The sequence below is a fragment of the Cricetulus griseus genome, assembly GCF_003668045.3.
Source record: "Cricetulus griseus strain 17A/GY chromosome 1 unlocalized genomic scaffold, alternate assembly CriGri-PICRH-1.0 chr1_0, whole genome shotgun sequence".
Lineage (NCBI taxonomy): Eukaryota > Metazoa > Chordata > Mammalia > Rodentia > Cricetidae > Cricetulus > Cricetulus griseus.
The window spans coordinates 248,772,841-248,789,027 of record NW_023276806.1 but is presented as its reverse complement, the minus strand read 5'-3'; the positions used below and the strand labels follow the sequence as shown (position 1 = coordinate 248,789,027).

Genomic DNA, 16,187 nt, shown 5'->3' with positions numbered 1-16,187 from the left:
CAGATAGAAACGGTACATGCTCTGCAGGTGGAGTGAGGATGGCATGGACCAAACTGTGCTTTGCTGACCCAGTGAGGACCCCAGAGATCGTCCTACAGCAGTGATTCTCAACCAAAATACTCTTTCACAAGGGTCACCTAAAACCATCAAAACCAGATATTTATGATTCATAACAGTAGTACAATTACAGTTATGAAGTAGCAATGAAAACAATTTCATGGCCGGGGGTCACCACAACATGAGGAACTGTCTTAAAGGACTGCAGCATTAGGAAGGCTGAGAAACACTGTCCCACAAGGAGGTGATGGCAGTACTTGCCTTTGAGGAGACAGCCCCGGACAGAACCGTTTCAGTGTCTTCACGCAGGCGCACAGAGCCTTCCTGCACACCATTACCCATCCCAGGCGTGCTGGCCAGTGGGGACTCAGTCCTGAGGAATGAGAAGGGCTGGGTTAGATAAGCTAGACTCAGCAGGATGATGACTGTCCAACCAAGGGTAGCTTGGCTGTTGACTTCTGAGGCTCAGTTAGCTCAGCTCCAATGGCCTTTACCTTACTTGACTCTCCATTCCCAAGAGGGAGAAGACACCTTTGCCCTTGACTTTGGTCAAATTCTGAGGTCACTGTGCCCTGGGTTAATGGATTCATCATAACAAACACCTTTCTTTTGTTACTTGCACATGGCTACCACAAACAGCCTGTTTTTCTGAACTAGTGCTAGCAGATCAAAGAGGGTAAGAGGCTGGCTGAGGCCACACCGCAGGGAGGAAAAAGGTAGGACCTTTTGACCATCACCAGCATGGCAGGGAACGGAGGTCAAGGGACCTATGTGCCCAGAGCCACCTAGCACCAGCCCCATCACCAGTCCAGGGTGGTATCCAGTGTGAGTCTAGACCTAAGGGCTCTCTTCAACATCAGCTACCTGTTCTCTGCAGAAAGAAGTTATGTGAAGGAAGGCCTTGCTCCCTGCACTCTCCCTTTTAGACCTAGCCCAGTGCAGCCACCTGTGTTCAGGCCCTACCTTCTCAGGCCATTGGATCTCAAGGGGAAGCAGGGATGAAGGAATGATAGAGATGCCACTGTACAGCACTGTGTTTTGAGGTCTCAGACTTCCTGGTTTTGTATGATCTAATCACCAGACTTGGTGGTGCAGGCCTGTCACCCTGCCATTTGGGAGGCTGAGGCAGGAGGACACGGTCAGCCTGGCAAAAGTCAAAAGTAAAGGAGAGCTGGGGGCTGGCTCAGCGGGAGAACACTGGCCTAAAACCCATCAGTGAGGGGCTGGGGGCGTGGCTTAGGGTTGAGCCCCTGCTTAGATGGCTCAGTGGGATATCACCGGCTTTGCATACTTGAGGCTCAAAGCTGGAAAAAACATTGAATCAAGAGGATGGGGGTGCAACTGAGTGGCAGAATTTGTGTGGGAGATCTGGGGCACCATCTCAGGACCAACAAATAAAACACAAGAAAATGAAATAATGTGACAAACCAATACATAGACCAATGCCATGAACAGCAGCTGAAGGACAGACCCACAGCAGTGAGGAAAGCAACAGCACTGGCTGTTAAACCACACTCTGCCCTCAGTCCAGGAGAAGCAGAGGGCCAGCCATTGTGGGTGGGACCAGCCTGGGCAGATAGATGGTCCTAGGTGCTATGAGAAAACAGGTTGAGCAGAGCATTCCTTTAATCCCAGAACTCAGGAGGCAGAGGCAGGCCGATCTCTGTGACTTTGATGCCAGTCTGGTGTACACAGTGAGTTCCAGTAGCCAGGCTACATAGTGACACCCTGTTTTGAACAAAAGAAAGAAAGAAAGAAAAGAAAGAAAGAAAGAAAGAAAGAAAGAAAGAAAGAAAGAAAGAAAGTTAGTTTAGGGGTATGCATCTATGGTAGAGCTTTTTATTTGTAAGGTCCCGGTTCTATTGCCAGAGGAATGATAGATTGAGGATGGATAGATGGATGGATGGATGGATGGATGGATGGATGGATGGATGGATGGGATAGAGTATAGGGTCAGGAGGCAGGGAATAGATCACTGTCTTTGAAACCCACTGAGGACTCTGGACTCTGAGTCTGGCCGAGTCCAGATGAGACCACTACAGAGCTCTACTTGATGGCACAACTATATCTGATGGGGAATGGAAAAAGTCATAAGGCCAGCACAGCTGTTTGACAAAGATCCAGCAAAGCTGAGCCAAATGATGGCTGCCCCGCCACCTTTGGTTTTCATCTCTACCTGTTGCATACTTGGGAGACTTTTAATATTTGTACAACTTAGGGATATTGGATTAATGGAAAACTTATGAATCATTTGTGCCTTCTCCCAGGAGTACTGCTTCTAAGTTTCCCCAGGTAAGTCCTAAACACACCACCCCTCCTGCTTTAGGGAGACACCCTTATCTACTTGAAGGTCTTCCTTACGCCTTGGAGGCTGTGACACACATAAAGAAGCCTTGAGGTCTCTTTATGAGGCTCTGAGACACTCTTGGAACATCTGCCTCTGTACTTACCCAGGAACAAGATAATCAAAACAGAGTAAACTGAAAAGGGCAACAAGATTCGGTGGGCTGGAGGAGCCGGCCACAGTTCAGATCGCAAGCCTCTTCCCACTGAACACTCAGGTGATGACATGGCATACACAGCAATAAAATGAGATTAGCTGAAGATCAGCCCCACACAGAGACTCATATTGGTGGGCAAAGAATGATGAAGAAAGATGATAAAGGTATTCTATAAGGATATAAAATGTAAACATTGTATTGTGCCAGAGTTTGAATAACAACTCCAGCAGCTTTGCCTGAGGAGATTTCTTGGGCACTCTGACCATTAAGAGTTAATAATACACTGCTTGGAACTTGGCAGTATGCCCGGGATGGCTTGGAGGTTGTTTTGGTCTAGTGTCCTTGTACCCACAAAAGCTACCAGCCTAAAAACAGGCCAGACATATGCCTCTAGATTTTTAAAAATTGGGTTATGGGGCTGATGAGTAAAAATGGTTATGAAATGATGGTTATCAATGATGTCAAAACTTGAGGGGAAATGATTGGAAATGATAACTCATGTTCTGTCATAGTTTATTAATATTGACTAAAAGATGAATAAGAGAAAATGTTGAACACATGTCCAAAAACAAAATTGATATGACCTATGTTTTGGAATAACATGAATGTCCCCTGCTTAATGAATTCTGCATAAATAAAGAAACACTCTGGCTGCTTGTCAGTCAGGCAGCAAGATTCTCCTGACCACCATGGCCTGGCTCACTTCCTTCCTTCACCAACTCCTTACATCCTCCTCTGGGACCTGTCCACGGCTGGGGATGGCTCTTGGCAGACACAGTTGATGAGTTAGAAAGTTATGCTGCTTATAAAGCCAGGAGGCTCCTAAAAACTTAGCAGGGTCTCACCAACTCCAATGACACTACCAGCCCCATGTGGTGGTGACATCACCCACCCTGCAGGTCTGTGGTACCTAGCCTGGGCACCTATTTGCTTGCACTTCCCGGGGTCCCAGCCTCTCAGGACACTAGCCCTTCCTCTCAGGGCCTAGCCTCTTTCCTCAACTCATGGATATCTCAGGAGGAATGGCAACAGCCCAAGAGTTACTTCTGATGCACCTCAGAGGATGAGGCAGGAGGATCACACATGCTCCAGACAAGTCTGTGCTGTACAGTGAGACCTTGTCTCAAAAACAGAAAAACAAAACAAGTGAAAGAAAGCTATCTCTGTCAATATTTACCCTGAGAATGGACAGGACAAAGCTCAGCACAGCCCAGCGACCCGGGACTCATTCCAGAACAGTTGACTTGCAAGTTCAGTTGTGTATTCCTCCGAATCATTATGGAGCTGAGCCACCTCTCAGGGAGCTGCACTTTGTCAGAATGCCGTGCTCATGAACCAGCCAACCTCCATGCAGGGTGGGCTTATGTGAGGGGCCAGGGTGGGCGTTGAGGATGAGGTGGGGTCCCATGAGGACGAGGAGCTGCTGCAGATCAGTGTACAATGCTTGCTGAGCTCCATCTGCAGCATCTTCAAAAAAATTATCAAGGGGCTGGAGAGATGGCTCAGTGGCTAAGAGTGCTGGCTGCTCTTGCAGAAGACCTGAGTTCGATTTCCAAGCAACCACATGTTGGCTCACAAACATCTGTTTGAGGGGACTGAACACCCATTTCTGGCCCTGGTACCCACTGCACACATGTGATGCACAGACATACATGCAGGAAAAACACCAATACACATAAAAATAAAAACAAATAAAACTACAGTGAGTAGGCAGTATGTAGGTCTGTAAAGAGACTAAAACTAGCAGGGAAGTGGTGGCACACACTTTTAATCCCAGCACTCAGGAGGCAGAGGCAGAGGCAGGTGAAGCTCTGGGTTTGAGGCCAGCCTGATCTACAAAGCAAGTTCCAGGGCAGCCAGAGTTGTCATACAGAGAAACCCTGTCTCCTAGTTTAGGAGACTAAAACTAGGGCCCTGGCTGCGCCTTGGCTGGTAAGGTGCTTATCCAGAAGCCAGGAAGCCATGGTTTCTGAGCCCAGCACCACATAAAAACAGGTGCTATGAGGCATACATGTCACCCCAGCACTCAGAAGGCTCAGACATGGGGTTCATCACAGGTTTAAGGACAGCCTAGGCAACAGAGTGGGGACTACCTCATATGAATAAATAAATAAATAAATAAAATGAATGGGTGAAATAAACGCTAAGAAACAATGCCAAGTGAAGACCGACAGCTCCTGAGCCAGGCCAAGAATATTGTGGGCTAAGTTTCAGATGTCTTGTCTGGTGACCTGGCTGCACTTGCAGCATCTTGACAGTAGTGCCACTGGGGCAGTGTGGTCACAGCAGGGCACATGCAGAGCACTAAGGGAGGCACTCTTCTGCAGGACTTTGTGCTAGTTGGTTTCCTAGGAGACCTTGGCAGAGTGCATACTCATCCTCTCCTCAAACTGGGTTCCTGAGGCCTTTGGTGAAACTCTTCACCCAAGGCTGTCCTCTATGTGGAGGGGTGAGGAAGAGGTAAAATGAGGCACATATCACCAACAAGGCACAGGAGCAGCGACTGGGTGCTACATGCCTGACCTGCTCATATCTAGTCTGCCTGAGCTGAAGGTGGATAGGTCTGCTTTACAGATGGGAAGCTGGGGAGAAAACTCTGATAGTGCATATGCCTAAAATCCCCCAGTGAGGAGCTGGGGGTGTGGCTCGGTGGGAGAGTATATACCTAGAATTCTCCAATGAAGGGCAGAGGGAGCAATGGGGTAACATCCTAAGCCATGTATGGCTGCCCCCTTGATCTCTACTTCCCACTGCCAGCACTCTAAAATCTACAAAAAAAAAAAAAAAAAAAAAAAAAAAAAACAAAAAAAAAAACAAAAAACAAAAAAAAAAAAAACCATTTTCTGTAGGTGGGGAGGCTGTGGCCTTTGTTCCATAAAGGTGACAGTGACAGTGACTCCAGGTGGTTACTCGTGTGTATACATGGCTGCTCACTCGCCCTCCACTGAGGAATCTCCCTTTCTTTTTGGAGATGCTCAAGCTGCAGGAGATCCTTTCCCTAGGAATCCCAGACCTCAAAGCTGTCCTAGAAAACCATGTGATCTTTAATTAATCCTCCTCTTATCCCACAGGAACAGGCTCAGGGTGGGGGTGGGGAGGTTGCACATCATTCCCAAAGTCAGAGAGAACACAACCATGTCACAGGCAGTGTCATGAGCAGCTCAGTGCCCAGGAAGCTGGCTCCCGAACTCGGGGAGCCCCTCTCCGAGTTCATGTTCTAGGATGAGAACAGAAGTCAGTGTCTGGAGCACCAGGCTGTGGGTGAATGCCACAGGTAGCCTGACAGAAGAGGGGACAGGAAAAAGCACACTTGAGGGATGGCAGCCAGGATACCTAGCCTTAGCATGAGGCTACCCCAGCCTTTCACAAGCCCGGAAAAAGCCAGAGGAAAGCATGTCTGAGAGAGGGTGAGAGATTAGGCCTGTGTAATTTTTTAAAACCTTGGGGCAAGTAATGGTGCTTAGTGGGGAGATTTCCCGGCCGGTGCAATATGCTGGCCGGTGCAGTCTCCTGCACTGTCAAACAGCCTGTCACCCTGCACTGCGAGGCTGTTGCAGGAGGATCAAATTCAAAGCCAGGGTTCTAAATACCAAGAGTTTTCTCAGGTAATAATGATCACCCTGGGCCTCAGTGAGGCAGAGAGAAGTAAATGAGCCAGATGGCGCTCTGGAGTGCCTGTCCCCAGACAAAGCTAGGTGGGGTTTGGGTAGAGACGGCAGGTCAAGAGGACACGATGTGGTCCCTGTACCCACAGTGGGAGTGTGAGGACTCTGCAGAATGTGCCTGGCCATCTGTGAGGCTCTGCTCCCCGGAGGCAGCCAGTTAGGTCAAGTGGACAGTGACCCATGGTGACTGAAAAGCAAACATGGGAACTGTCTGCACAAGCTGAGGGTGCAGGCAGCGTGCTGAGCAGGCACCAGGTCAGACACAAAGCATTGGCACTGAGCATGCTCAGTGTCCTAGACAATATAGTGGGCCAGCTATTTGCTTATTATTTGTACTCTATCCTGTATTATGTCAACTGGGGAGGGCACACTCAGGGTGCAAGCAATGCACCACTGTACAGAGGGACCAGAGTTGAGGGGGATGGGGGACGGAACACACAATGAGGAAGGTCAGAGATGACACTAGAGCCAAGCCTCACATATAACAGCAGATGGCAGTGTTGTTACCCTGTCACTACAGCTGCAGGTACCAGGCTTTGTCTGGGGTCTATTCCTTCCTGTCCTTCCCCAATGTTAAGGTTTACAGCCACACACTGCTCCCAACCATCCCTATCCTGTCTTTCTGATCTATGTTCCTCCTGTCTCCTTTCTCTAGCCTCTGTTGTTCAAGATAGGACAGGTATGGGGATGTGTCATCTGTGCTCTCACAGGGAGACACAGCACAGGGTTTCTCTCAGTGCTCAGCCCTGGACCTCCTAGTTAAGGTAAGGTCGGCTAAGTAAGTCTCCTGGACAAGTGGCCATTTTGCCATCTTTGTGCTCTGCTCTCTGTTGTCACTTTGCTCTGGGGGTGGGGTGTATGTGTGAGGCCAGATGAAGTGTCAGGTATGGAGTGGGAGAAAACATTGATCTGACCCAAACTGGTTTATAGGAATAGATATGTTTCTTATTCTGCTTTTCTTGTTATTTGTTTGTTTTGTTTTTAAGACAGTGTTTCTCTGTGTAGCCCTGGCTGTCCTGGCACTTGCTCTGTAGACCAGGTTGATCTGGAACTCAGAGATCTGCCTGCCTCTACCTCCCGAGTGCTGGGATTTGTTTTTGTTTTTGAGCCAGGCTCTCTCGTACTGAGGCTGGCGTGAACTCCTGATCTTCCCAACTCAATCTCCAAAATTCTGGATTTATTTGAGCCAGGCGTGCTACAGCATGCCTGGATCAAAGCCCATTTTGTGTGTCAGTACTGGGAGTTGAACCAAGGCTTCCTGGATGCTTCGAAACCACTAAAGCACTGAGCTGTATCCAGAGTCCTCTTCTACTCATTTCTTTTTCTCTTTCAAACAGGGTTTTGTGCTATCCCTTGAGGAAAAAACATGCCCTGTAGCTGAAAATAACTGTAAAAACTCCTGACCCTTCTGCCTTTATCTCCTGATGACAGGTGTGCACCACCACACCTGGCTCAAACTACTTTCTTTTCAGTACTAGGGATGTAACCCAGGACCTCACGGAAGTCAGCAAACACTCTGCCACTGAGCTGCCTCACCCTCTCCCAGTGTTTTATTTATTTATTATTTATTTTACTCCATCACCTAAGTGAGATGGATGGATGGGGTGATGCAGTAACTAAGCGAGGTGGATGAGGAGGGCAGGTCAGCACATGCTTAGCTCTCGGGAGACTTGGGTTCATCCTCAGCATCCTTGAGTGTCAGACCTCTGGCTACCCAGGGAGGCCCACTACCTGTACCACTGCCTTGGGGTTGCAGCCAGCCCCACCCTAAACCTGGAGGGGGCTACTGCTCAGTGACAGGGTTTCCAAGCCTACATGGATCCTATAATGACAGCCAGCAGAAGCCAATTACCATCTGTCTGCCAATGATAAAGGCTGTTTTCTTTTCTAGTTCATAGAGTCTGGTGTGTCTGGCATAGTGGTTGCTGACTGCTAACCCTGACTGCCTGCCAGCCTCAAAGAGAGACAGAAGCTCCTCACTCTGTGTTCTGGGGACTGTGACTGTCACCCTGGCAGGGAACTCTATGCATGCCTCACAGTCATTCAGATCTCAAAAGACCCAGACAACTCTGGCCACAGGGCACACCTGCTAACCCAGCACATAGGATCTGAGACACAAGGCTAACCCAGCACATAGGATCTGAGACACATGGGAAGTCCCAAGTCAGCTTAGGCCACCTAGCAAGACTCTGTCTCAAAGGTGAAAAGGTACATAGATGAGAGGGGATAAATATTGCTCAGTGGGAAGAAAGAAGAAGAGGAAGAAGGAAGGAGGAAGAAGAAGGAAGAAGAGGAAGAAAAGGGCCAGTGAGGTGGCTCAGCAGGTAGAGACTTCACTATTGAACCTGATGGTCAGCGTTCCATCTCTGGAACCAGCTTAGTGAACCAAGAGAAAGGACTCCTGCCAGTGGCCTCTAACTCTACACATGCACAGCTTTCCCCACCACAATAAGTTGCAGAAAGTCACTGACCACACTACCACCAGGGCCCTTGGATGTGCGCTCGAGCCCAGGTTCTCACCACATGCAGTGCAGCACAGTGTTAGGCACCTGGTCACTCACAGTTAATTGATGGACAAGGAGGTAAATTACCTGGACATACTCAACTCCACATTTTTATGCTTTGCTCTGCTAGAAAAAAATTTCTTCATTCTTTGAAACCCATCCTAAAAATTCCATCCTCACTGTTCCCACTGTTACCTGTGCCCTGAGTATTCAAGAAAGTGGTTCCTCTACCTCTTTCTACTTGAGTCCCCCTTAGGCTGGGGGTCATAGAAGGCCAGGGCCTATGAAGGGCCCAGATGTGCAACACCTGCATAGTGCTTCAGCCTTCCCAGCTGGTCCTGCCCCGGTCAGTATGCTCCCTAACAAGGAAGCAGGCCGGGCTGCTTAACAATCAACGGACCAGATGAGCCATCACTTCCCCAGCCCGGCGTCCCCTACCATCTTTCTGTTAGTCTGTGAGACGAGTCACACTGTGTAGCACAGACTGGCCTTGAACTCAGAAATCCTCCTGCTTCCGTGTCTCCAGTGTCAGGACTAAGGGAATGTGCCATCACACCTGAGCTCTTATTTGAGAAGGGGTCTTATACATGGCCTTGAACGCAACCATATAACCAAGAATAACCTTGAACTCCTGATCCTTCTGCCTCCAAGTCTTGAGAGCTGGGAGGACACTTTTAGCTGTTCTCTGCCATGTTTAAGTGCCATTTGCTATAGGAGGAAGGGAGGAAGCAAATTGTCCTCCCGCCATGCTGGGAGCTGGCACCAGGACTGTTTCCCCTAGGACAGGATGAGGGACTGTCCACACATTGCAGAGGCAGATGCAGTGGTCGCAGGATTACTAGACTCCTACCGAGAGCTGCCATAAACTAGCTGCACCCACCCATTCTACAGAAAAGAAAGCCACACCTGAGCAAACTGTGAGCTCTGTCATCTGCATTGTTTTTCTTGTCCTAGGTCCTGAAACAATACCTTGTTACAACTGTGTGCATAGCACTTACACTGTTTTGGCTTCTAAATGACCTAAGATGACCTGTGGTCTCAGGACCTAGTGAGCTCAGGCCTGGCATTGCAGCTACTCAGAAGGCTAATGGAGGAGGATCAAGGCCAGGGGCTGGAGGGACAGCTCTGACATTAAGAGCACTGGTTGTCCTTGTAGCCAAGGGCTTGGCTCCCAGCATCCACATGGTGCTCACAATAATCTGTACCTGCAGTTCCAGGAGAGCTGATGCCATGATCTCTGTCACCGGGCACATGGGTGATACACAAACATACATGTAAGCAAAACATCTCTACAGAAAAAACAAAGAGTTCAAGGCCAGCCTGGGATACAGGGTATGAGACCCTGTATCAAAATTAAAGATAAAAACAGCTAGGGAATATAGCTCATAGCTCAACGGGAGAGAACATGTACAATGCCCACGTCCTACTCCCCTCAACCAAAAAGCAAGTGGGAGATGCTTATGGGAGAAGCCAGTCATGGCAGCATACATCTGCCATTCCAGCATTGGGAAGGCTGAGGCAGGAGGGCAAGTTCAAGGCTAGCCTGGGCTATGTCAGAAAGGAAAGAAGGAAGGAAGGGAGGGAGGGAGGAAGGGGGAAGTAACAAGGGAAGGGAAGAAGAAAGAAAAAGAGGTAAAAGAGGTGAGGGACTTAAACACAATGATTTAGGAGTCAGTAAGACATGACTACCTCACTATCTGACTGGACTCACCTCTGCGTACATGTGTGTGTGTGTGTGCGTGTGCGTGTGCGTGTGCGTGTGCGTGTGCGTGTGTGTGTGTTTGAGACAGGGTATCAAGTAGCCCTGGCTGGCTTCCAGCCAGGTACATAGTCGAGGCTGACCTTAAGTTCCTAACCATCCTGCTTCCCTGCCAATGCTGAGATGCTAAGTGCGGGGCCACAGGCAGGCAGTACCATGCCCAGCTGTTTTCCATAATGTTTGAAACAGAGTAGGCCAAGCTGACCTTGAGTTTCTGCCTCCTCCTGCCTACCTTCCCCAGTGCTAGAGTCACAGGTGTTTGTTCCCCTTGCCTGGCTGAGACCAGTCTTTCTGTCAGCAGGACAGTTACCACACAGCTCCTGTATTCACTCCCTGTAGCTGCTGTCACAAACGGCCATGACTCAGGTGATTGGAGCTGTAGAGAAAAACCCTCTGTTTGGCTGGGAGGCCTGGTGGAGGTGTTAGCAGGACCAGGTTCCTCTGGAGGCTCTGGGGATAATCCATCCCAGGCCTTGTGGCTGCCAACAGCTCTGGAGGGTTTTGGCTTATGATCCCAATACTCCAGGGGCTCCTTTCATATCCTGCTGGCCCTCCCCCTGACAGGTGTTTCTATGTCATCTCTCCTGCTCATGAGGATTCCAGGTGTCAGTTTCTGGACATTCCTGGAACTACTGTAGGGAGACACTGTAGCCCTGCGTCCTAGTAGCCTGGCTAGCTCAATCAGTAGAGCATGAGACTCTCTCTCTCTCTCTCTCTTTTTAAAGATTTTATTTATTTATTATGTGTACAATACTCTGCTTCCATGTATATCTGCACACCAGAAGAGGGCACCAGATCTCATCACAGATGGTTGTGAGCCACTATGTGGTTGCTGGGAATTGAACTCAGGACATCTGGAAGAGCAGTTGGCTCTCCCAACCTCTGAGCCATCTCTCCAGCCCCCAGAGCATGAGACTCTTAATCAATGGGTAGAAAGCAGAATATTGGATGCACATGTAGATTGGGTAAACCTTGATTTAGACTACATTCTGGTCATTTTGCCATCCAAAGAATATCCTTCTGGAATCCTGATGCAGTGGGAAGATACTATATTAGAATGGATATTTCTGCCACATAAGCAGAATAAAAAGTTAAAGACGTATATAGAAAAGATTTCTGATTTGATTTTAAAGGGCAAACTAAGACTTCGTCAGCTGACTGGAAAAGATCCAGCAGAAATTATAGTACCTTTAACTAATGATAAAATTTCCTCCTCATGGAAGGATAATGAATATTGGCAGATAGCTCTTACCGACTTTTTGGGAACAATTAGTAACAACTATCCCAAAACCGACAGAATTAAATTAATAAAAAAGACAGTCTGGGGCTGGAGAGATGGCTCAGAGGTTAAGAGCACTGACTGTTCTTCCAAAGGTCCTGAGTTCAATTCCCAGCAACCACATGGTGGCTCACAACCATCTGTAATGAGATATGGTGCCCTCTTCTGGCATGGAGGCAGAATGTTGTATACATAAATAAATAAATAAATCTTAAAAAAAAAAAGACAGTCTGGATTCTTCCACGAATTGTAAGACAAACTCCCATTTCTGGAGTTCTTACCTTCTACACTGATGCTAACAAATCAGGTAAGGCTGGTTATAAAGCAGGTGAGGTAAGTAAAGTAGTTCAAAGTCCATACACATCTGTACAGAAGGCAGAATTATATGCAATTCTCATGGTGCTTATGGATTTTACAGAACCTCTTAACATAGTTACTGATTCCCAATATGCAGAGAGAGTTGTCTTGCACATAGAGACTACAGAATTCGTCCCTGATAATACTGAACTAACCTCGTTGTTCTTACAATTACAGGAAACAATCAGAAACAGAAGTAATCCTCTGTACATTACGCATATAAGATCCCATATGGGTCTGCCAGGCCCACTAGCACAAGGCAATGACGAGATTGATCGTTTATTAATTGCCTCTGTGCTAGAAGCCTCAAAATTTCATAAAAAGCATCATGTAAATAGCAACAGTTTAAAGAAGGACATCTCCATCACTTGGCAACAAGCCAAGGAGATAGTGAGAAACTGTCCTAATTGTTCTTTTTATAAACAAACTCCACTGCTAGCAGGCTGTAATCCTAAAGGCATTTGGAGGAATGAGATCTGGCAAATGGATGTCTTTCACTTTACAGAATTTGGAAATTTGAAATATGTGCATCATACCATTGACACATTCTGAGGTTTCCAATGGGCTACTGCTCTCAACTCTGAAAAAGCTGATTCCGTTATTACACACCTACTAGAGGTGATGGCAGTTACAGGCATACTTGCACAGATAAAAACTGACAATGCTCCAGCATATGTCTCCACAAAAATGGAACAGTTCTTCAAATATTATAACATAAAGCATGTCACCGGTATAACACACAATCCTACAGGACAAGCAGTTGTTGAGAGGTCTAATAGGACGCTTAAGGAGATGCTCCATAGGCAAGCTGGTAAGTCAAACCCCCCCAAACATAGGTTGCATAATGCTTTATTGACACTAAACTTTCTTAATACCAATGACAAAGGACAAACAGCTACGGAAAGACACTGGACTTCGGAAAAAACTGCTGAACTGAATCAACCAGTGTACTTCAAAGATGTACTGACCTCGGTATGGAAACCTGGACATGTGTTACATTGGGGTAGGGGTTTTACATTTGTTTCCACAGGAGAAGAAAATCTTTGGATACCATCAAAATTGATCAAGATTCGAGTTGAAAAAGACAACCCTCTCGACAAGGATGACTGACAGGTATTTACTGAGGTATATCTCATGAACCAAATAAAAGCATCCCAAAGGAATGGGAAGTGCTTTGTTTTTATCCTCATAGGAAAACCCACCTCTGGAAGTCAAAGGACACTCCATGGGTAGATACTTAAAGGAAAGAAGGTAGCTATAACCATCAAACAAAAGGAACGTGCCATATGGTAAACTTTACAGCTGTCTCTCAAATAACTTTATTTCTCTTCATTTCCTAGTCCCTATTCAATTAAATGGATGCTAGATTTAAAGTTGGATTTGGCTTTCCTCCCCTAAAATCCAAGCATGTTATTTAACAAAATTTTAAAGTTTCTTTGTTATATCAAGAAGCCAATTGATGTAATACAGAATAAATAAAGAATTGGAGGACTATCTTTGTCTTTTCTTGGCTCTTTCTTTCAAGGCCTACACCCTCTCATAATTGTCGTTTTTCAATGATTGCCTTTCCCAGTACACATACATGTGCAAGCAAACATTTCTCTGATGACACTTATGTTTGAGTCCCATACAGCAAATGAGAACCCACCTGACAACAATCCATGCATGCTCCAGAAAAAGAATTGGGCCATACCTCTCCGACTGCACTGGATTCAACTCACTCCATTTCGACTGACACTCTGACCAGAGCGTCTCGAGTACTGACTTCAATCAAGTTGAGGATTTCAACCTAGATCTTCAATCAAGCAAATCCCATCTAACATGGACTGGAGATAACCCAATAGAGACTTTCCCTGTGCTAACATTTTTTTCCACAGGACCCCACAAGGCTACCATCGTCCCATTTCAGCAGGAAGTAACTTAGGAGATGCTATGCCCCCGCTCCCCATTATTGTCTACTACTACTAGGGTAGTGTAAGCCTAGTTGGGAATAACTTTCTTACTGTTTAGAGTTGGGATTGGAAGGAGGTGTTCAAGTTAGACACCCTTTCCACATGACTTTAGGGCTTAGACGGAATAGAAAGTTAGGATGTGCAATAGCAGATTATTGTATCTTCTTATACTTCACCTTTATGATTGTTAATTTTGGATGTTTTACACTATTAAGTTTTAATCCTCTTTTAGACTAAAAGGGGAATAGTAGGGAGACACTGTAGCCCCACTTCTTAGTAGCCCGGACACGCCCGTGAGGGCGTGGTGAGAGGAAGTCTAAGGTGACTCGGAACGGTTCTTAAGGGACCAGGCACACGTGGAGAGTCCCTTCTCCCTTCTCCCTTCCTCCTCTCTCTGGCCTGGCTGCCTTGCTGCCCCTGGCACGCTCTGGCTTGTGCTTGGCTGGTGTTTATCTGAATAAAGAAATCTTAGCCCTACGGACTGCGGATCGATCTCTTCAAACTACTTTATTTATTTATTTATTTATTTTGGTATTTTGACCCAGGGTTTCTCTGTGTAGCTTTGAAGCCTGTCCTGGCACTCGCTCTGTAGAAAAGGCTGGCCTCCAACTCACAGAAATCCACCTGCCTCTGCCTCCCGAGTGCTGGGATTAAAGGTGTGCACCACCAACATCCAGAGGAATTACTTTTGAGACAAGGTCTCAATATATAGTAGCCCAGGCTGGCCTTGAACTCAGGAATCCTCTAGCCTCAGCCTCCCAAGTGCTAGCTTGTAGCACCTTACTGGGCTCCAGTGAAAACTTAGTAGCCGATAATGAAACAACGAAACAGTGGACTGTAGTAAAAATTGTGTGTTCTCCTGTGCTCCCGTCACAGAAAGAAAGCCCATGGGATGTGAGCATGCTGCAAGATGGTCACAGCAAAAGGTTCCTCAGCAAGAAAACAGATGTCCAACAGGCACATTTAAAAATAGCACAATGACCTGGGAGGATCGACAGGGTACAGCATTCTACTTTTCTAGCCCTGTTACCAGTGACTTATTTTACATGCACTTTCTTTTCACACCACACGATACTTTTTTTTCTTTTCTCTCTCTTTTTTTCCTTTTTTTCCCATTCATTTATTTAGCTCATAAATATTTCCTCTCTCTTTATCTATTTTTTTTTTTTTTTTGGGCAGGATCTTACTATTAACCCTGAACCCTGGAATGCTCTATTCTCCTGTCCCACAGCATTCTGGAATTACAGGCATGCACCACCACTGCCACAGAATTTTACTTTTTAGGCATTTAATACTTAAAATTAAAAATACATTTCTGGGGCTGGAGAGATGGCTGAGCAGTTAAGAGCACTGACTGTTCTTCCAGAGGACCTGAGTTCAACTCCCAGCACCCACATGGCAGCTCACAATTGTCTGTAACTCCAAGATCAGACAAAACTGTAGGCAAAACAACAATGCACATAAAAAAATAAATTACTTAAAAAAATACATTTCTGGGGCTAGAGAGCTGTCTCAGTGTTTAAGAGCACCTGCTGCTCTTTTAGAGGGCCCAGGTTCAGTTCCCAGCACCCACCTGGTGCTCACAAACATCTGTAACTCCAGTTCCAGGAAATCTGACACCATCTTCTGGCCTCTTTGGCACTGGGCATGCCTGTGGGTGCATAGACATACACGCAGGCAAAGAACTCATACACATAAAAAAATGTTTAAAAATCCTTCCAGCTGCATTTCTGACTCTGAGAAATGGTTTGGTGGGTACTTATTGTAAAATCAACAGGACTGTAGTTCTAGGTGTGTGAGAGGGCTCATAGGATAAAGGTGGTTTGCTGCCAATCTTGATCCCAAGTTCCACCTCTGGGGCTCACATGGTAGAAAGAAAGAACCAGCTTCTACAAGTCCTCTGATCTCCATCAAGTGAGTGAGATGCCTGGGACAACCTGCCCACAGATAAATGTAAAACTTTGTTCTTTAAAACTTTTCAAAGAGGACCTGAGTTCAAATCTCAAGACCCTCAGAAAATCCAGGCATGGCATTGTATGTATATAACACCAATATTAGCTTGTAAAGACAGGAAAATCACAGGAGCTTGCTAGCCACCTAACTGGCCTAGTCA

The 16,187-nt window shown here is 46.7% G+C and overlaps 1 protein-coding gene across 3 annotated transcripts in view; it reads right to left on the bottom strand.

Moving 5' to 3' along the window:
* Slc25a42 (solute carrier family 25 member 42) overlaps nt 1-16,187 on the bottom strand; it is a 32,792-nt gene that overhangs the window by 9,617 nt on the left and 6,988 nt on the right. For all 3 annotated transcript variants that reach the window (XM_027394653.2, XM_027394651.2, XM_027394652.2), the window contains exon 2: nt 319-430. In XM_027394653.2, the coding sequence (XP_027250454.1) occupies nt 319-399 (81 nt within the window). In that variant the 5' untranslated portion in view covers nt 400-430. The remainder of the gene's footprint in view (nt 1-318; nt 431-16,187) is intronic.